The sequence below is a fragment of the Sinohyriopsis cumingii genome, chromosome 10 (assembly GCF_028554795.1).
Source record: "Sinohyriopsis cumingii isolate HCF-2022 chromosome 10, ASM2855479v2, whole genome shotgun sequence".
Lineage (NCBI taxonomy): Eukaryota > Metazoa > Mollusca > Bivalvia > Unionida > Unionidae > Sinohyriopsis > Sinohyriopsis cumingii.
The window spans coordinates 35,105,919-35,127,321 of record NC_142970.1 but is presented as its reverse complement, the minus strand read 5'-3'; the positions used below and the strand labels follow the sequence as shown (position 1 = coordinate 35,127,321).

The 21,403-nt window shown below is 37.9% G+C and overlaps 1 protein-coding gene across 3 annotated transcripts in view; it reads right to left on the bottom strand.

The window, feature by feature from the left end:
- Positions 1-9,258, bottom strand: part of LOC149789866 (LETM1 domain-containing protein 1-like) — a 69,686-nt gene extending 60,428 nt beyond the window's left edge. For 2 of the 3 annotated variants that reach the window (XM_089971858.1, XM_089971860.1), the window contains exons 1-2: positions 9,180-9,258; positions 578-732 (exon numbers count right to left, since the gene is read on the bottom strand). In XM_089971858.1, the coding sequence (XP_089827984.1) occupies positions 578-732; positions 9,180-9,238 (214 nt within the window). In that variant the 5' untranslated portion in view covers positions 9,239-9,258. Of the gene's footprint in view, positions 1-577; positions 733-7,999; positions 8,112-9,179 lie in introns of those variants that run through there. The other variant, XM_089971859.1, reaches the window with a different exon arrangement.
- Between the last annotated feature and the right edge of the window lie 12,145 nt (positions 9,259-21,403).

The window sequence follows — 21,403 nt, the reverse complement described above, 5'->3', positions numbered from 1 at the left end:
GGGCTAATATCAAAATCTTAACTCACACAAAATAATAAATGCATACTTGCCAAGTTAATGCTGCAGTAAAACTTCCCTAAACTGCATGGAATCAACATTTTGGACATATTACATAAGTGTACAAGATCTGAATGATATTAGAATAACCTTACTGGAACCAGCGACACAGTCTGCAAAGAGGACTGGGATATAATGGAGTCACTTTCAGTAAGTTTTACTGTAGAATGTTTAACAATTTTGCAAAGAACTCACTTAAAACACTATTCCAAGGAATTCACTTAAAACAATTCCCAAAGAATCCACTTAAAACCTTTTCAAATCTATTTCCGTGTCCTGGGAATTATAATATGACAAGAATTTTTCCATTAAATTTTGTAAGAATGCCTTAAGTTTATGCTGATTTATTACACACTTTGCCTGTCCAGTGACTACATTAGGGATAGGTATTTAGTTGCTTCAATGAAAGCTCAGCATGGACCATCTTGTCTGATTTCTGGATTTCATTCTAAAGTTGTTATAAATACGAGTCCCAAACGAATGTTATCCTTACAGTGTCTATACACTTCTCATAACTCACCAACTGTAAATGTCTTGTACACCCTGAAGACTTTAGGTGACTTGTGTTCCAGGAACCCTTCGTACCTCTCTACATAGTTCATTAGTTTATCCATCAGGTAACGACGCAGTCTTCCTGGAGGACTGAGAGTGTCCTTGGGGTGGGTGCAGTAACAACTGAAACAAAAAGGTTACTGATGGTAGACAAGTAATTCTATACAGTAACTGTCTGCATGTATGATCACCCAAGTCATCGGCTCCAACCTCATACCTCTCTCTCTATTTGTAATTACTGACCCATCCTTATATATGGTTAAGTCTACATCCAAATGCATGTTTTTCCCCATTACTTTACAATAGACCTTAATTATTACCGGTAGTGTGGCAGTCAGTTTTAATTCCCATTACTTTACTCTAGACCTTCATGAATACTTGTAATGTGAGATGCAGTACTGCTGTATGTAAGCCACATGTCACTAGCTTTATATGAGGGAACCGTATAAATGCGGTCAAATGGAACCCACAACTATATTTAATTACCATAAATATATGGAACACATCCACGGAACTGATGTAAAGTCTCTCCTAAAAGGAAACATGGTTGATGTTGATCCCAATACATATGAATGATAGTCTTATCTAGAAATTAGGTTGATTACAACAAAGCTAAGAATAACTGATTTTCTGCAGGAGCATACAACATTAATTTCATGTGGGTTAATAGATAGTATACTGGTGTTTTAACACAGACATCCCCTCAATAAAGAAATTAAGTTCCCAATGAATGCAGCTTAAGCATGCTAGCAAGTTTCATCATCTGCCACATACACAACATTTTTTTTGTACTGAAAGATACATTGCACCTTTGAGATTCAGAACAGTCTTGTATATTTCAGCCCCATTTGCCAATCAAGATCAATGAGCTCACTTAGGTTTGTAAAGACACTGGTAGCTCTCAGCTGATGTTTCAAACCTACTATACCCACCAGTTAGTACACCACTAGCTTCTAACAAGACTAATGGGGGTCAAAATACTGATGTACATGATAATATCACACTTCAATCTTTTAGAGCTGTATAGATTTTACAGATGAAATTTTTTTTTATTTAGATCAAGAAGACCTCTGACAATTATCTGTGCTATTACAAAGTTAACATTAGAAGACCTATATGACAATTATCTGTGCTATTACAAAGTTAACAATAGAAGACCTATATGACAATTGTATGTGCTATTACAAAGTTAACGTTAGAAGACTTCTGACAATTATATGTGCTATTACAAACTTAACATTACAAGACCTCTGACAATTATATGTGCCATTACAAACTTAACATTAGAAGACCTCTGACAATTATATGTGCTATTACAAAGTTAACATTAGAGACCTCTGACAATTATATGTGCCATTACAAACTTAACATTAGAAGACCTATATGACAACATCTCAGAATGCAATAGTTGCTAGGAAAGTTTGATCTCTAAGTGCATTAATAATACATATTTAAAGCAAATACAATATATCCATTGCTTGTTATACAAATACAAGATATCCATTGCTTGTTATACAAATACAAGATATCCATTGCTTGTTATACAAATACAAGGTATCCATTGCTTGTTATACAATACAAGATATCCATTGCTTGTTACACAAATACAAGATATCCATTGCTTGTTATACAAATACAAGATATCCATTGCTTGTTATACAAATACAAGATATCCATTGCTTGTTATACAAATACAAGATATCCATTGCTTGTTATACAAATACAAGATATCCATTGCTTGTTATACAAATACAAGATATCCATTGCTTGTTATACAAATACAAGATATCCATTGCTTGTTATACAAATACAGTGTGAACCCGCTACAACACGGTAGTTGGGAGCCATAGAACCCAACCGTGTTATAAACTGAACCATGTTGCAAGCAACCAGGTCAGTTAGCTGAAGAAAATGATGCATGTACCCCAACAAATTGCAGGGGGGGGGTGTAATAATTGCAGGCGGTAAAATATGTGCTTCATTAGCACAGCTACTATCTTAAATCGATGCATATTAAATGGGAAATAACAAATGTAGTGAAAACAGATAAGGCATATATAATATTTTACTTTATTCAGAGAACCAATATATGTGCATATGTTTATATAATAATAGTTTATATAATAATATTAATAAGGAGGACTTTGTATAGTGCCTAATCTTTAGAAGCTCTAAGCACTTTACAACATCAGACAACACCTATAACATTTTTAAAAAAACATATACAATGATAGTCAGTGTAGGGTACAGAGCAGCATGGAGGTATGCACTGATCGTGGTACTCTAAGTATGATCCAAGCAGCTTTGTTTTGAACTTTTTGAAGTAGATATTGAGATGAACCAGACAGAACTGAATTACAATAGTCCAGTCTTGAAAATACTTATAAACATACAAGTGTTTTAGTGGCATCAACTGAAAGATATTTGTGAATGGACCTGATGCATCTCAGCTCAAGATATGCAGCCTTACATATGTGCATGACATGTTGGTACAATGTGAGATTACTGTCCAGAGTGACATCTAGGTTTTGTATTGACTGTGTGAATTTAATGTTGGTGTTACTGATATTTATTGTTTGAGGTAAAGGATGTGAATGAGAAAGTCTTTGTGTTGTGATCAGAATGGCCTCAGTTTTATCATCATTCATCTCCAGCTTTATATACATGTCTTATGTATAGCATGAATCACTACCGTGTACTCACCGGTGAATTTCATCACATACATTGAATCCACAAATAATTCCATCGAAAAAAGTCCACAGAATTAAAATATTAAATAATTTTGTCACAGGTCATATAGGTCTGAGCTCAGTGGATAAACATAGCACAATCACGTAACGAATGATGAAGCACATTTACTTTTCAGCATGTCCCAAGTTGGTAAAAGTTAGTTTGTATTCTAAGACACCGTTGGTATTATTCCTAACCACAAACTTTTTTCTGCAAAAAGGAAACTTTCACGGCACAGTAAACGTGTTCCAGTCAAGTTGGAAAATGAAAAAAATCTATCATATTCCATTGCTTTTATTTAGGTTTGGTACTGACTTATTTGCTTTTATTGAAGATTGTAGTCGGCTTTCCTTGAAGAAATATACATGCGTTATTGAAGTCACCACTAAAGGCCAGCTTTAGAGAACCAAACAAATGCTCATTTCTTATTACTTGGCTTCCGTCCATCTACAGGAGGCGATGGTGTAGCTCCACACTCTAGTTAAGTCTGCATCCTTCTTTCTAGCTCTCTTTTCAGCTTGTTTTATTTTTCTGTCTTTCTCGTTAAACTCGCTGCCTGACAGCTAGACACTAGGTGGAACAGTTGTTAGCACAGCTCTCCCAGTCATTGACAGTGATGTTGGCCATCTTCATGTCCTTCTTGCAAACATCTTTGTAGCACAGACGTGGTCATCCAGTCAGTCGTGCACCTTCTGCTACCTCCCCATATAACAGGTCCTTGGGAATGTGGCCTGGATCCATTCTCTTGACATGGCCGAGCCAGCAAAGGCACTTGTCACTGAGAATGGAGAACATGCTGTTCATGTTGGCATGTTCTAGAACATCTGTGTTGGGTACTTTGTCCTGCCACTAGATGTGCAGAATGCGTTGTAGACATTTCAGGTGGAAGCTGCTGAGTTTCCTCTCGTGTCTTGCATAGGTGGTCCATGTTTCACTGTTGTAGACGAGTGAGCTCAGCATGCAGGCTTGGTAGACATGCAGTTTGGTCTTCTCAGTGAGGTTGGGTTTGTTCCAGACCCTCTGATTAAGTCTGCCACTGCTGCTGCCTTGGCAATCCTGACATTCACCTCAGAATCCATGGAGAGTGAGCTGGAGATGTTGAGCCAGAGGTATGTGAAGTTCTCAACAACTTTGAAGTTGTACCCATCGATGGTGATAGAGGGAGGTGAGTCTGTGTCCTGCACCATGACGTTTGCTTTCTTCAAACTGATGGTCAGTCCAAATTCCTTACAAGCGTGGGAGAGGCAGCATACCAGCTGCTGAAGTCCATCTTCCGTGTGTGATGTCAAGGCTGCATCGTCGGCGAAGAGCAATTCACGGATGATACCTCTGTGACTTTAGTCTTAGCACAGAGATGGACAATGTTGAACAGTTTGCCGTCAGTCCTGGTATGGATGTACACTCCCTTGCTGCAGTCCTTAAAGGCATACTGGAGAAGTATGCAGAAGAAGATGGCAAAGAGCGTCGGTGCAAGGACACAGCCTTGTTTGACTCCACTGATGACTGGGAAGGCTTCCGATGTTGCGCCATTGAAGCACACTGTGCTGTGCATGTTCTTGTGGAACGTCATGAGGACAGCAAGCAGACGTGGGGGGCAGCTGATCTTCTGCAGGAGTCTGAAGAGTCCACTCCAACTGACCAGGTCAAACACCTTCGTCAGGACTATGAAGGCAATGTAGAGGGACATATGCTGCTCACGACACTTCTATTGCAGCTGGCATAGTGAGAAAAAAGATCATGTCTACAGTTGACCTGCCAGCTCAAAATCCACACTGGGACTCTGGGTAGACGCAGGAGGCTAGGGTCTGCAAGTGCACCAAGGCAACACGGGTGAAAGCCTTTCCGATGATGCTGAGGAGGGAGATGCCTTGGTAGTTGTTGCAGTCGCTACGGTCTCCTTTGTTCTTGTACAAAGTGACAATGTTGGCGTCATGCATGTCCTGTGGGATGTATCCCTGTTCCCAACAGAGGCAGAGGAGTATGCGTAGGGTACTGGAGCAGTGCTGGTTTCCCACTCTTGAGTACTTCAGGCGGAATGCTGTCGCTTCCAGGAGCCTTCCCACAGGCAAGGCAATTGATGGCTTTTCCGAGCTCTTCCAGGGTGGGTTGTGTGTCTAGCTCAAACATTTCTTATTATGGTGGCAATATCAGATAATTGTATTGCATAATTGAGAGTGATTTTTTTTCTCATTTGCTTAGTACGTTTTCATAACAGTCAGTGCTTCAAAGGTAATGTTTTCTTTGAAATTTCAGCAAACTATTTTACCTGGGTACAATTTTAAAAAAGGAATTGGCCGTTGTTTGGTCGATCACAGTTACAGTTCTTCTCTGCCTATTGAATAAACCAACAAGTAAGAATTTTTTTTATGTGGTTGTGGAGTGATGCTGCCTTCCACTCAATTTAACAAAGGGTCAACGGACGATATAAAAAAAGGTGTTCTGGTCTTATGACAAGGATTACTACAGAAAATGTGGGTGTTCTTAAGGATTTAATTCTGAGTGAAAAGAAGAGGAATTTTAATTACCATCCACACACAAATGTCAATGTAAATATGTTAATTACTAGTGAGCTACTGAAAATTTGACAAAAGATTGATTACGAGATAATGCCTCATCCAGATGATCTCTGCTACCAGAAATGTCAACAACAAAAAAAGCAGACATCTCACAACATACAGTACTCATGCTCGATGTCAACATAAGCAGATTATGATATAACAATGCACTGTTAAGATGGTTTGTCAACATGGACAAAGAAACTGTTTATGTAACAATATATAAATTTCAGTGCATTTTATGTCAGGTTTGTGGCTTCATTTCATGGGGCCTCTGAATTTCTCCACTCCAAACCAATGGTTGTTTATACAAGCTTAAACAGCCAACAATGTTGCCAATAAAAAAATTGCCAGATGGTATATTTTGCCACCAATAAGGAAAATAAAATCGCAGTTTGCGACATTGACAAAGCCCTACATGATCCTAGAATAAACATTTAACACTTTATTTTTTGTACTTTTAAGAAGAACTTTTTTCGTGTACAAAAAAAAATACATATTAAATTTCAAGAGCCACTCTAAGATCTTGTATTATTCATGTCCAATCTCTTCCCCAAAATGATATTAAACTTTTTAAAAAATTTTTTTGACTTTTCAGAAAGAAATGTTTTTCATGTACAAGAAAAATATATGTATATAAAATTTCAGGAGCCAGGCAGCAACCATGTTATATCCGAATTCACGTTATAACGGAGCATACTATAGTGGGGTCACACTGTACAAGATATCCATTGCTTGTTATACAAATACAAGATATCCATTGCTTGTTATACAAATACAAGATATTCATTGCTTGATATGTATAATGAGTTCAAATACTGGCAGGAAATGAAAAGTTTGGAAGTAAAAAAGATTCAGTACTGGAGCTGGCAAAAAGACAATATTCTTTAGTATCTTATGACAAAAAGGTCTTAAAATCCAAAAATAAACTACAACATTTTAAACATTTTCTTAAGCTAAAAAGAAATGCTAGATTTAGTGTCAGTCATTTCATGTGTCACAATATTTTCTGCAATGATGAAATCCATGTAAAAGTATGAATATTTCTCATTTTTGGACACATGAAAATTTCAGCAGCTGAGTCCAAGCTATCTTGTTGGCAAATTGTCTTATTCTTTATCTATTTGTACAAAGTGATCATCAACCATGTAGTGTGAGAGCTCTCAAAGTTCAAGTGAAGTCACATAAGTTAGATCTTAATAAACAAGGAGGTTATGACACCTTTTAATTGACTGTCAGTGCCTAATGATCATTTGGATCAAAATATTAACTGCATGTCCTCTCTTTGATACATATTACTCAGCAGTCTTAATCCATCATACTGCAAATCCTTATGCAATGTTTCACACACTTGCATGTTAGCATAACCATATTTTGAAAAAAAGTACCAAGATTTGGGGATTTATTTTGTCTTTCAGAGGAACATGAACTCTCTCTCATGTTTATCAACTTTTATTGAGTAGATGTCATTATACAAGTATAATCATTTACTTTTTATATACTGGTAGATTACCTGGGATAGATTACAAGAATGAACATAAACATCCCACCCCAACCCCACCAAAAACAGAACTTTCAGTGAGTAAACATCAAATACAAGTATACACATTAAGTTCTTATGTATAGACACATGTGATACATTTACAAAAATGATTCAAACACTCAAGCAAGCTGCCATGAAAAACAACAACATAAGAAAACTGCATTCTACTAACATCTGGAGTCATTTGCATGAGATATCCAAGGATCTGAATGAAGAATGACATTTACATAAATTTTTAATTTTCTTAAGTTTAAAATAAAAACAATTCTTTAATGCTTTGGTTTATTTTACTGTTCCCAATATTCAACATTTTTTAAAAACAAAGCATTGTATACTAATGCTATTACCTCTAAGGTTGAAATTCTTTATCAGTACAAAAAGGCTTCTTGCCTCTGTTAAATAGGTTTCTGCACTGAATTATGCCATTTCCATTTCTGAATGTGCTGTGTGATGTTCCCAATTTGTGACACTATGTACATATAAAATATACTTTTTCATGTCTATTTATTACATTTATAAAACAGTGATAAAACTGACATGACTGTAGAACGTAGTTACATACCCAAACCCCAGAGTTGGTTGAACCTCATGTCTCTCAATGTAGCTGCTACATCATCATTAAACTTCTGGATTTAAACTATTGATCACTAAGGATTTACAATGGCAGTCAGAAACAAAACTGGTTCATCTTAGTCTAATTATTATCTGCACTGGGAATTACACAATATTTTGTTGCTTTTGTTTTCACATCATACTGTATAACATTTAGTCTGGTTTATACTAGATCACTGGTCCTGGTTATCCCATATGTGTGAATCTCTCACATGGGAGGGTTTTTCCTCCTGAGTTTATGTGCCTCCCATCCCTCCCATCACTCATTTTAAAATTTCTTCCACTGTCAAAATTATTAGTGAACTGACTTAAGCAGAGCAAGACAATGTAGTTGCTAATTTCAACCTTTGATACTGTCAGTACAGTTAGCTGGCTTCGTTGTTTTAAGTTTGCTTAAATGGATTCTGCTGTGTGTGAGCCAGTGCTCAAAGAAAATTCTTTTTAGACACAGGCCCAGGGCTGATGACAACAACAAAAATCACAAGCCCCGACTCAAATTTCACAAAACCTGACTCCAACACGTCCATTTTATTCTGCCAGAATTTGAATTTATTAGAAAAATGAAATCTGAGTAAGTAAAGTCCGACTAAAGTAATACGACTTTAATTTACATAACGCGTCGATATGCGCTGCGAAGTGAGCGATATATTCCTGAAAATTTGACTTCTCGTTCCGATGTTAGTCGACCTCGGAACAAGCTACACAGCGCCGTTATTTAGGCAGTAAAACTGGGACCCCAAAACATAAATATCAGGTTCGATGTCTTACGCTGTATGACTAAAATAGTCGGTACCGCATGCTTATCCGATCGTGTAACTTTTACTTTAATGCAAGTTTAGTACGTATGTTTACCATTTGTAATTAGCATAAAGTGGTCTAGGTTGACAGTCTTTAACTTTTTATGTGCTTATGTTAAGCAGGGTCAAAGTATATGACGTAATAGCCAAATTTATATCATGTACCTTAATCAAGTATTTAAAATTTCCGATAGACGATCATCGAAAACATATGACATACACGAACAGTGCACAACTTCATATACAACGTGCGCAAAAATTGCTACTTGTACATTATGGAGCATAAAAAACTTTGTTTCATTCAATACTGATGGTCGAATTTCATGCTTATACCGATTTATCTGCAAGAAACTGCAACATGCTTGCCGGGCATTCAATGCGGAAGTAACCATTTTTTTAAAAAACACAAGAAATGTGCTTTCTCCGTTGAAGATTTTAAAAGAAAGGCTACTCTGCAGTTGCTAATTTTGAGAAGTAGAACGTAGGCTAGCTAAATCTTACGTACCTGTGATATATCAAAGTGTGAGGGAAAAATAAAGATCTCCAAATATTAGGACCATCTTATAAAAACACTTCCCAAGTTCTATTTCTCACAAAATAATAATGTCTAATGCTAAGATGTACTTTGTTTTTCTTGGCTTGAGCTGCTTACTCATGGTGAAGGAATATTGTATACCGTAATTGTGTGCATAGTATGTTTTACAATGTTTGCTTTTGTCATTGTATGTTTAAAATCAGCACTCATGCAAACGATATGGTTAGGATTTTGTCGGCCAGACATTATTAAACTAATATATTGTAAATACTGTACATCATATTGATGTAAACTGACATTTATGCATTGTATTTTAAACACAGATTGGGTGGGAAATTAGCTTAAGCGTGCATTGGCCAGCCATTTTGCATGATTATTTAAGCACTACCATAAAATAAATTCAAGATTAATTGTTTAATAAAGTGCTATATATTGTGTCTTAACAATGGTCAATTAGTGATGTAATGATGTCGCACATGGATAAATATTTCTGCTATTGAGAAAGGACCAAGCTGTAAAATCCGAGCGTTCTTAAGGTATTCTCTTTCACTGACAACAGGGCCGACATTAATAAAGTTTATGGATCAATTCTCTTTCATATATCTACGTATTCATACATATCGTACAACATTTACGAGGTTTCATCATTTCAAAGATGGTGATGAATCCGTGGAAGATGGCACATTTTCTGAAAGACCTTTTCTGAAATTGGTGTGTGTGTGTGGGGGGGGGTGCTGTGAAGACAGCGATTCGAAAAGATGTTCAGTCTAGGTCACAATAAGATGGAGTATTTTATAAAATGTAACGTTGTTTTTCCTCGCCACTGGAGAGTCTATGTGAGGAAACTATATTGCAACATTACTGACGATGCAGCAGCTGGCAAAATTGGCTTAAATGGGTATATCGGGATAAGTACTAAAGGTTTTCGAGAAAAAGTGGAAGGAATTTCACTATCGTATTTAAAATTTTAAAAATCCGTTTCGAGAGACAATTCTTTTAGAAGGAAAGATATTATGCCGGTAAAGGTATCGGGTACTGCGCGACTGCAGGCCATGGACTCGCGGACAGGTTGGAAATCAGTTCGTGCGGGCAACAACGTACCCAGTCTGATTAAAATCAATTCTTCACTGTCCTACCTGAAGAGATTCACACAAGAAAGTGGAGATCTGATTTTAATCAGATTGCAACGCACTAGAAGGCATCAAAGAGATCGTATCGATTTGCCAACTATTGCTCCCCAGGAACATCATGGACCTAAGGACGTTTCGCTTGTTAATGCACGAGCTCATTAAATGCATTGAAGATGTATATAACCCGGATTATGAGTTCTGGGGCGATTGAAACTTTTCATGTTTAAACATGAAATCAATGCTGCGTTGCAAATACAATCCCGATAATCAATCTTGACGATTACAGTCTCCTCAATAAAATCAGAATTGCATGTAGTCGTTCCGTTGCTAATCAACTTAGGGTAATTGAGTCCACTCGAGATCGCACTGGTGTCGTTGCGCGTTTATCGTAGTCGGTTTATTTTCGATTGCGAGCGTCTGGGGGCTTCACCGCAAATAACTCGTTAGTGGTTTCGTCAGAGGGCGGTGGAGCAGGTACTTGGAATATTCCTGGACTATTCCATGGGTGCGTACGAGTTTGTACGGCAGATCGCATTGGCCAGCAAGCGCGATTCTAGAATTTATATACACGAACATGACCCTGCACTCAATTCTGCTATCTTAATCGAATCTTCAGTGTATCCGGTTGACATTGCAAAGTCGTGTTTTAATTCTAATTTCATAAAAGTTCATGGGCACTGTGTACACTATATTCTAACAGTAAAAGAAGTTCGAATATTCATAGCTAGTGAGCGAGAGCTCAATTACAATATGTGGCGTTGGGCCTAAACACAGTTGGATGTTGGGATAGCTCTGATTGGATAACTTGGTTTGAATTGATCGATAGTACGTCTGTGACGTTTCGATATAAATCCACATAAATTTGAGGACTCGAGCAGTTCTCAATTTCCTGTTTCCAGACATGTCAATTAAATACCATGCATTGCATACTTTAAAGCGTCCAACGGGCACTTGTCGCCCATTTGACCTAGTAATTAAGTATTACGCAGCACTAACGTTAATCGTTCGTACATGGCCGAAATATACCTAAATTCAAGTCAGTCAGTGTTGCCATTTATCGTCGATTCGTCCATGAAAAAATGGACCGGAGCATAAGTCGAAGACTCACTAAAGCCTTGATATACCTAGAGAGGGAGACGTGTCTCCCAGACATGGTTAAGAAGTTGCAACTCTATCCCTATTGGACGACACATCAAGCGGGACATGCTGTCATTTTGGATGGCCAAGCAAATCATAGATGTCTTAAAAATGAAGTAGAAAATAAATAGAATTACTTGAGACATAAAGACAGAGCCCCAACGACAAGAGGAGGATCACATTCAAGAGTTGTGTCAACAATAAAACTGCTGCGAAGAGAGCCGAAAACCCGAAATCACACTAAGTGAGGACTGGGAAGTAGAGACAAATTAAGCCGATAAATCAACCCAAACTTGTTATGATACTAAACTGACAGTATCATACTCAGTTTGGGGCTGATTTATCGGTCTAGAGCAAATGAGCCTAACTTAGTTCAAGCTATGCCCTTGCTGTAGAGGCAGTTGTTATGGATATCTATAACTCAAGACCCATAACAGCAACTAAAGGCAACTTATTTATCTTGCAGCTTTCTAGAAACAGAGGTACTACTTATTATTACCAAAACAACGTGTTCACCTTTGTTTATATCGTTTTGTGTTAATCTTCAACATAAACTTAAATCACCACCATTATGTCTTTCGTTGGTGTGTGATAGTATAGTTGTAGCAATGTTATGTTTATGCATGTAAGCGTGAGCACTCGTACCCTTACTAATACTTGGGATAATATGGGTTTTATATATTCATGCATGGTAGTATGTATGTATGTATGTATGTTATTTAAAATAGTTCCATATCACTTTTGATCGTATTTAAATGTTAATCAATTTTTTAAGATGTTTTCTTGATAACAATTTTGTCACGGAACTGTATAAATTCTTTTATTTATTAAATACATGTATTCGGGTTTCGTTTTTTTTTTTTTTTTTTTTTGCTGTTGTGAAACGATACCAGAGGGTGATTTATGTATATTGTGTTGTATTTCGAAATAGTGAGTTCGGTTCATCCTATGCCGCACGTGCGAAGTGCTCTCGATGGGAAGAACCGAATGCCTTCAGTGCACTGACTATATCAGTAGTGAATAGGGACGATTCAGGGTCTAGGGGACTTACCATTAAAAACCACCCTGGGACGATATGGGGTCTATGTAAATTTAACATGGGGAGCACAGGATATGGAATATAGGGTCTATGGGAATTTAACATGGGGAATAGGATTGTTGAGGGTCAAGGGGAATTTAACATGGGGAATGGGACTGTTCAGAGTCAAGGGAAATTTAACATGGGAATGGGACTGTTGAGAGTCAAGGGGAATTTAACACGGGGAATAAATTGTGGGCCTGTATAGCGTCAAGGGAAATTGAACAGGGTGGGCCTGTATAGCGTCAAGGGAAATTTAACAGGGTGGGTCTGTATTTTTTTTTAAAATGGGGTAGGCAATGAAAGTCAAGGTCTTTTCGAGGCCTATGAAGGGGCCCTGAAAAGGGCCTTTGGTTTCATCATCATCATCATCTTCTTTTATTTCCTCCACTTCTTTAGCCATCTTCTAACTTTTGCCAGTATTCCTGTCTTCTTCTTTATTTCTGACTCAGGCATCCAGTCAAGATGACCTATCGCTCGGAATTTCTCCTGTATTCCTATCCAGTTATTGTTTAGTTTCTCAAAGCTTTCTTTTCTCTTTCTTTTTTCTTCTTCTTTTCTTTCCTTAGTCCACTTTTCTTTGATGTTCTTTACCTCTTCCGTCATCACTTTCCTCATTACTTCTTCCGTTTTTGTCAGCTGGTCCAACCGCTATTTTACGTATCGCCACTCCGGCCAATTCAATATCTTTTCTAAGAAGCACCTGACTTCGATGACATTTTCAAGTGCTTCCTTCAAACTTCCCACTCTTACATAAGACAGGTCAATCAATCCTCTCAATCTCTTTTCCTCTTCTTCCATCATTCCTTTTACTATCTCTTTTGCTTCCTTCAGACTATTAACACAGTCAAGACACTTTTCTAACTTAAATTCTTTCTCTATCTTTTCCATGACAAACGTAACATCTACTATCCAATAATAAATACCTATCAAATGATTCAGTAACTCTGTTGCTACCACCATTTTCCTTGTCTTTATTCCGTGGAATGGGTTCTAATGGCTAACATTGTTAGTTATATAGTTAAAGCGCGGACGTGAAGGAAAACATCCCCTAAGACCCAAAACGTTAGTTAGTTAGTTGGATTATAGTGGTTTTCGTTCTTTTGAACATGTACCACTTTTTTATTCACGCACTGCGTGATTTTTAATTACTCCTGGGGGAAGGAAAAGGAGCCTCATCCCCCAGGCTTTTATGTACTCAAAGAGTACTTTTTAATTTAGCCACTCAGGTGTAGGACTAACTAGTCCTTAACAACCTGACTGAAAGGCTAATAGACATGAGTGGGAATAGTCACACCACACACTCGTGTTTCTTAGTTGGATTGAAATGCCCCAGGTGTCAAACCAAGCAGTATGTGACTCCCGCCAGGATTGGTCGGCAGCGATGAGGTCACATTAGGACACCCGGTCTTGTGGCATTGACGAAGTGGCCCGCTTTTTTGATATCATCAATTGCCTTTCCCAGTCCGATATTCCGGTAGACAGAGCCTTCCTTTTTTCCACTCTGTTTAGGTGGTGCAGGTTCATCAGCTTCATCGCCGCTGGATGATGATACTTCCAGGGCCGCTGCCAGCGTGGAAGTTTCAAATTCTTCAGTGTCGTCTGCCAACATTGCCTGGATTTGGCTGAGTATGTTAGTAGAAATAGCTGTGGAAGCTTGATTTAAAAGTTCAGCCAGATGTTGTTTAAGAGACATAGAGACGGTTAGGAGTATTTTTTTTTTTTTTTTTTTTTGTTTTCTTTTTTTTTTTTATTCATCAATTCCTTATTTATTTTGATTCCCTATCTTATTGGTTTGGAATGAAAACTTGTTTTTATGGTTGTTGGTATGTTATTATGGAGTCCTGTTTTAATTAATTCCTATTTTCCTATTTTAATTTTTTGTGGCCTTAATTGGTTTTTATTATTCGGGGTATGAACGGCTGTGTCAGTTTGTGAACCTACGAGACCTAGCAGGCCGTCATAATTCCCAAACAGTGATTTTGTAATATTCGTCCTTAACTGGTTTTTATTATTCGGGCTATGAACGGCTGTGTCAGTCTGTGAACCCACGAGACCGAGCCGGCCGTCATAATTCCCAAACAGTGATTTGTTATATTTTTAACTGGTCTTTGATTTACTTTCTTAGATTTTTTTGAGTAGATTGGATTCGTGTATAAAACTTATGATATTTTTGAATGTTAGATTAATATTGGGGTTTGTGTTCATCAAGAATTCTGGGTATGTTGTAGGGGATCCAATTTTATGCTGTTTAACTTTAAACTTAGCCCTTTCTTTTTCAAGTGTATGGCAGTTGTTAAAAATATGCTCTATGTCTTCTGGGACCCTGCAGTGGTAGCAGTTAGGGTTATGTGGTTGTGGTCCTATGTACTGTCCGAAGCTGTTAGCCAGCTTGGTTTTGCCCGTGAGTATTCTATTTATGAATTTTTGTTCACTGCCTTTTGTTTTGGGTGGTTTCCTATTTCTACATACTTCTTTAATGATGGTTTTTAGTTTCCTGCCTTGAGTGCTTGTGTTCCATAATTCCTGCCATTTATTATCAATGAGGGTTTTAGATATGCTATTGAGTTCGCATATGCTATAATCTAGGTTGATGTGAGTGGTTTCGTTTAGTTTTTGTTTAGCTGTTATATCTGCCATATCGTTACCTGGTATGTTAATATGGGATGGTATCCACATAAATTCTACTTGTAAGTTATTATTGTTCAGTATTTTTAACAATAAATTGGTTTGCCTAAGATAGTTTTCTCTTGATTTGGTGTTGTTATTAAGTATTGAGTTTATGACGCTTAGCGAGTCACTTATTATTACCGCTTGGGGTATTTTGTTCTCTTTGATCCATTTGAGTGCTTCAAGTATGGCCCAGAATTCAGCTGTGTATATAGAGCAGAGGTTAGGTAGTCTTCTTCCTACTTTAATGTTAAGTTCGGGGATTACGTAAGCTGCTGCTGTTCTGGGTGGTTCTGTAATTTTGGATCCATCAGTGTAAATCTTAATGTAGTTGCAATATTTTGAGTTGATTTCTTCTGTACAGATTGTGTTTAGTTTGAGTTCCTGTTCATTTTTATTGCCATATTTCGTAATGAGGGTGTTAACTGTGGGGTTGATATTTATCCATGGTTCTTTGTCATAGTGATTTGCAATTTCTGCTTGGAGTTTGTCTATAGGAAGTTGTTCAACTAATTGATGGACTAATTTCCCTGCTGGTATGTTTTGTGATAATTTAGTTCTAAAAGGTATGTTGCATTTATTTATAGCTAGCCGGGTGGGGTGTGTGTCGGGGTGTGTTGTTAGCCTGGCTGCATATCTGAGGGTGAGTTCTTGTCTTCTAAGGTGGAGCGGCAGTTCTCCAGTTAAGATTTGAAGTTCCACTAGTGATGTGGATGGTAGTGCACCAGTGCAAATAATTAGGGCCTTTCTTTGTATGCTATCTAGTTTTTTGAGGTTATTTTGCGGTGCCGAGTTGTAAATTTGGCATCCGTAATCTAGTTTAGATCTAATTAACGATTTATATAAAGCTAGTAAGGTTTCTTGATTGGATCCCCAGGTGGTTCCTTTAAGGGTTGTAAGGAGGTTAAGGTCTTTATTACACCTTTTGACTAGTTCGTTTATGTGGTGTCCCCAGTTTAGCTTGGAGTCATAATGCATTCCTAAAAATCGTGCTACATTTACGAATTTAATTTCTTGATTTTGGATGGTGAGTTTGGGAAACTGATTTTGTAATTTACGTTTGGTGGTGAATAATACTGCTATGGTTTTTTCATGGGATATTTTGAAACCCCATTTATCAGCCCATTTCCCTATTTTGTTTAAACTTGTTTGAATATCGCTGATTACTTTGTGGTTGGAAGGGTTTCCTGCTCTCCATAATCCACTATCATCAGCAAATTGTGAGAGTTCAATTAGTTTTGATGTTAAGTTGGTGTCCAAGTCATTAATCATGATGTTGAAAAGGGTTGGGCTGAGTACGCTCCCTTGTGGTGTACCGTTTTCAAGTGTGTGTGGTTCAGAGTAGGTGTCGCCGACTCTGGTTGATATTTTACGGTCAGCGAGGAAGTTTTCAATGAATTTAAACATTCGACCTGTGATGGCGTAGTGGTTGAGTTTGGCTAATAAGCCTTTGGTCCATACAAGGTCGAATGCCTTTTCGAGGTCAATAAATACTGCAATTAAATTCCTATCAGCTTTGCGTTTGGAGTTGAACGCCAATTTAATTGCGGTTTCTAATCGTATTAGTTGATCCGTGGTGGATCTTTTGTTTCTAAATCCGCATTGATTATCGGAGATTAAATTATTGCTCTCTAGGTGGTGTTTGAGTCGGTTGGTGACTATGGTTTCCATGATCTTACAAATGTTGTTTGTTAGGGAAATGGGTCTGTAGGAGCTAATATCGTTAGGGTCTTTTCCTTGCTTGGGTATTGGAATTACTATTGCGCGTTTCCATTTATCGGGTAGTTTGCCTGAGGTCCATATTTGGTTTAGTAATTTAATAATTGTTTGTTTAATGTTATTTGGGATATTTTTGTATATTGTGTATCCTATTTGATCTTCCCCTGGGCTAGTTTCGTTTTTGGTTTTCAATGCTAGGTCCCATTCGTAAGTTGTAATGTCTTTATTTAGGTTCGAGACTTTGGGACCGAGGTCTTTAAAGAGATTACTATGGGTTCTTTCTACTTTGTCCCTATGTAATTGAAATGCTGGGGTGTGGTTGGTGTTGCTACTCATATCTGAGAAATGTTGAGCTAGTCGGTCAGCCTTTTCTTTATTAGTAATGGCTCCAGCTATTTTTGGAGTGGTGTTAGTTGTCTTTCCTCTAATTGATCTAATCTTATCCCAGACTTGTTTGGTACTAGTTGTGATATTGATATTCGTGCAGTAATTATGCCAAGTTGATTCCTTTGCCTGTTTAATTATGTTTTTAAGGTTTTTCTCCTTTTGTTTATATATAGTAAAATCAATAGAGTTTTTAGTGCGTTTGAATTTATTGAGGGCTTTTTTCTTATCAGTGATGGCTTGTTTGCATTCATCATTCCACCATGGGACTCCTTGTTTATGTGGGTTACCACTGGTTTTGGGTATGTTGGTGGTGGCTGCCTTTAGTATGGTATCAATCAGGTCTTCGTAATATTTATTAATATTATCATTTTCTATGTTTTTGGTGTCTATTTTGTTTAGTGTTTCATTAAATGAGGTCCAATCTGCTTTTGAATATATCCATCTAGGGGTTCTTTTTAGCGAGTTGTATTGGACCGTCATCTGCAGGGTGACTATTACTGGAAAGTGGTCACTGCCCAAGGGGTCAGTTTGATCCACTCTCCAGTCCGCCACCTGGGTTATTGATGGCGAGCAAATGGTGAGGTCGATGGCGGACATGAGACCGTTTTCTGGGTTAAGGCGTGTTTTTGTACCGTCATTTAAAATGGCTAAGTTAGATTCTGCGGTCCATTCTTCAATCAATTTGCCTCTTTTGTCCGTCACACCGCCCCCCATAGCTCGTTATGGGCATTGAAATCTCCACAGATGACGATCTGATTTACTCGTTTGTGATCATTTATTTGTTTGTAAGTAATTAAGTTAGCTGTGCCTGATGTTCCCCCGGGTCATAAATATTGAATATTTGTATTTGACCCTTGCCTGTATGAATTATGAGGGACTGAATTTCGAATGCTTCGTTGCTACCTGGGGTTGGTGTTATGGTTATTGTTGTTACATTCGGGATGTTATCTGCTATATAGATGGCTAAACCCCCACCTCCTTGTCCCGTGGTTCGATTTTTGAAGTGACCTGGGGCATATCCTGGGAGTTTGGGTATTTGTTTGGTTCTACTTGTTATTTTTGTTTCTTGAATGCATATAATATCTGGTTTGTGTTCTAAGCTTTGTAATTTGGCTTTGAGTTCACTGATATTACTTATTAAGCCTCTAGCATTCCATTGCCATATTATAATGTTCCGGTTTGTTGTATAATCCATTACTGGGGTGGTCATTTATTGATTCTTTTGTGTTGAGGGTTATTATGTTAACTTCAAATTTGATTCGATTTTGCTTATTATGCTTATTATCTGTGTTATTTTATCCACGATGTAGTGGTGGTTGTTGATAAGTTCGGCTTTGATCTCTGTGAGTAACTTTTCTATTGTCGGGTTTGACAGTGATTTGTTTTTGGTGTTAGTGTTATCTGATTCTTCGGGGTGGAGTTGTGAGTCTTTGTGGGATTTGATTAAGAATGTATCTTGTTTATTTAATCTTGTTTGATCTTGTTTGACCTTGTTTGACCTTGGTAGGTTGGGTGTTTGGGCTGTGGTTGCTTCAGTTGCTGGTTTGTTTGGGGTCATGATGTGGTAATTTTTATTACTGGGGGTTAGTTTTTTCGCCGCATGATACGGGATTTGCTTGTTGTTCATGATATCTATGGTTTGATATTCCTTGATAGTGTTGGGGCATTCGTGGGATTTAGGTAGGTGCGGGCCCCTGCAGTTGGTACATTTGGGTGTGGTTCTACAACATACATCTTTGTGGTTTCCCCCACATTTGTAGCATAGTTGGGTATATCTACATCTGTTAGAGAAATGTCCCCAGTGTTGGCAGTTGCTGCAGAACCTGGGTTTGTTTATGTATGTCTCAAGGCGGTGGCGTGCCCCAGAGTGATCTAGTCTTATCATGGTTGAGAGTGGAGAATTTGATTCTAGTATCGCTGTATTGGTTTCCTGTCCTAAATGATTTTTGAGTTTATACGCCCTATTTATGGGGGTACCACTGTCTTTGAGTTTGGCAGTGAGGGTTTCATTGTTTATCCCTTTATTTTGTCCTGTGAGTTTTAGAACTGCTTTAAATGTGGGGGTGTTCGTGCGGGAGTATGTGGCTAAGGCATTTGTTCGTGTGTTATTGTTTATTGCCATGAGGGTCTGGTTGCTATTGTGTGTTTTGGTTATTATGTTCTTTGTCCCTATTTGTTTGTGTCTTTCGACGTTAACCCTAATGTTGTTAATAATTTCAATTTCTAGGAATTTGGCCATTTGACTGCGAGTGCTGCAGTGTACTATTATGTACCTTGTGTTTGGCCTAAATATTTTGAATTGTCCTTGATGAACCCTAAGGAGGGCCTTTGTGAGACTGTTAACAGTTAAGTTTATCAGTTTATTGGAGTTGCTACTGATATAAAGTGTGTGTTCTATGGGGTGGTATGAAAATTTGGCCTGTTTCTTTGGTTCTTTGTGGGGGTGTGAGTTTGAATTATTTTGGGGGGCAGGTTTGTTCTTGGTAAACATGGGTCCCTTCCCTTTACCCTTGCCATCCCACACGTTAGGTTTTGATTTAGTGGTTGGGTTAGCTTGTGTTTTGTTTCGGCTGCTGAGTAATTGTTCTTCAGTTAAGGGTTTTGATGGTCCAGGGGTCTGACTGTTAGGTTTTGATTTAGTGGTTGGGTTAGCTTGTGTTTTGTTTCGGCTGCTGAGTAATTGTTCTTCAGTTAAGGGTTTTGATGGTCCAGGGGTCTGACTGTTATGATATTTCGGTTTGTTGTTACTGATATGAATGGGTGGAGTTATCGTTACCATGGGCCCCATTTTGGGTGTAGTTTTTCCTTTGTTACACGAGTTGGGCCCTATTTTCGGTGGGTTTCTTATTATCATGGCTATATGTTTTTTTTTCCGGGGATTGTGCAATGACCATGTATTTGGGGGTGGGTGGCTGGTCTTGTTTTTGGAGTGGCGATATTGGTGTTTCTATAGGTATTGTATCATCCAGGTCCTTGTTTGCCGATGGATCTAGTAAGTTTTTGAAACTTACAGTTGAGTTGATACTTAAGTCGGCTGCTGATATTTTAATTAGTTCATTTCTCTCAGGGGTGGTTAGATGCGGTGTTGTTAAATCTTTCCTTTCAGGAGTGGATGAGAAGTTGAGATTCTTCTCGCAAAGTTCAAGGTGCTTGGAGTTTTCACTGAGATCCAATTTCCCCGTGATTATTTGCGGGTTTGGTGTCATAGGGGTGGGAGGTTTATGTGATTTCATTTCCTTTTCAAGCCTATTGTTTCTCAGAATTTGTTTTCTAGTGTTAAAGTTAAGTTTGTTTGTGATTGATTGAGACATTCCTACTTTGGTTTTGAATAAGGTTTAGGTTACTTATTGTTGTTAATAGTGGTTGTGGTTATGAAGAAACAATGAGAGATGAGATTCTGTTACGTTCCGTGAATCGGAAAATCTCACAGCGGTTAGCTTGTGCTTGTAATTTGTGAGATTCTGACCAGGCGTGGTATCAGTGTGTTTCCTAGTGCCTGTTTTCGGGAACAGTGCTAACAGCTAGAGTTGTTATTATAAGAAAAAGGTAGTGGTTAGTTGTGTAATTTGTCGAATTTATTCTCTATGATTGAAAATCACACAATGATATTTGGTGCTTGTATCATGTGTGGGTTCAATCCAGTCGGTTCTAGTATGTTTCTTAGAGACTGTTTAAGAGAATAGGCGGCAAATTGAGTAGATACGGAATTTAGTACAAGTAAGGTAAAATATATTATAGTGAGATGTAAACAGCATAGAGTTTTAATTGCCCGCAGGCTTAGTAATTTTCCTACCTTGTACTAAAGTACTTAGCTTTTATACGAGGTGGTATGATCCAAAATGGCTGCGTGGCGGGCTGCTTTGGCTGGATTTCCTTTGTCTGATATATTACTATCTTACTG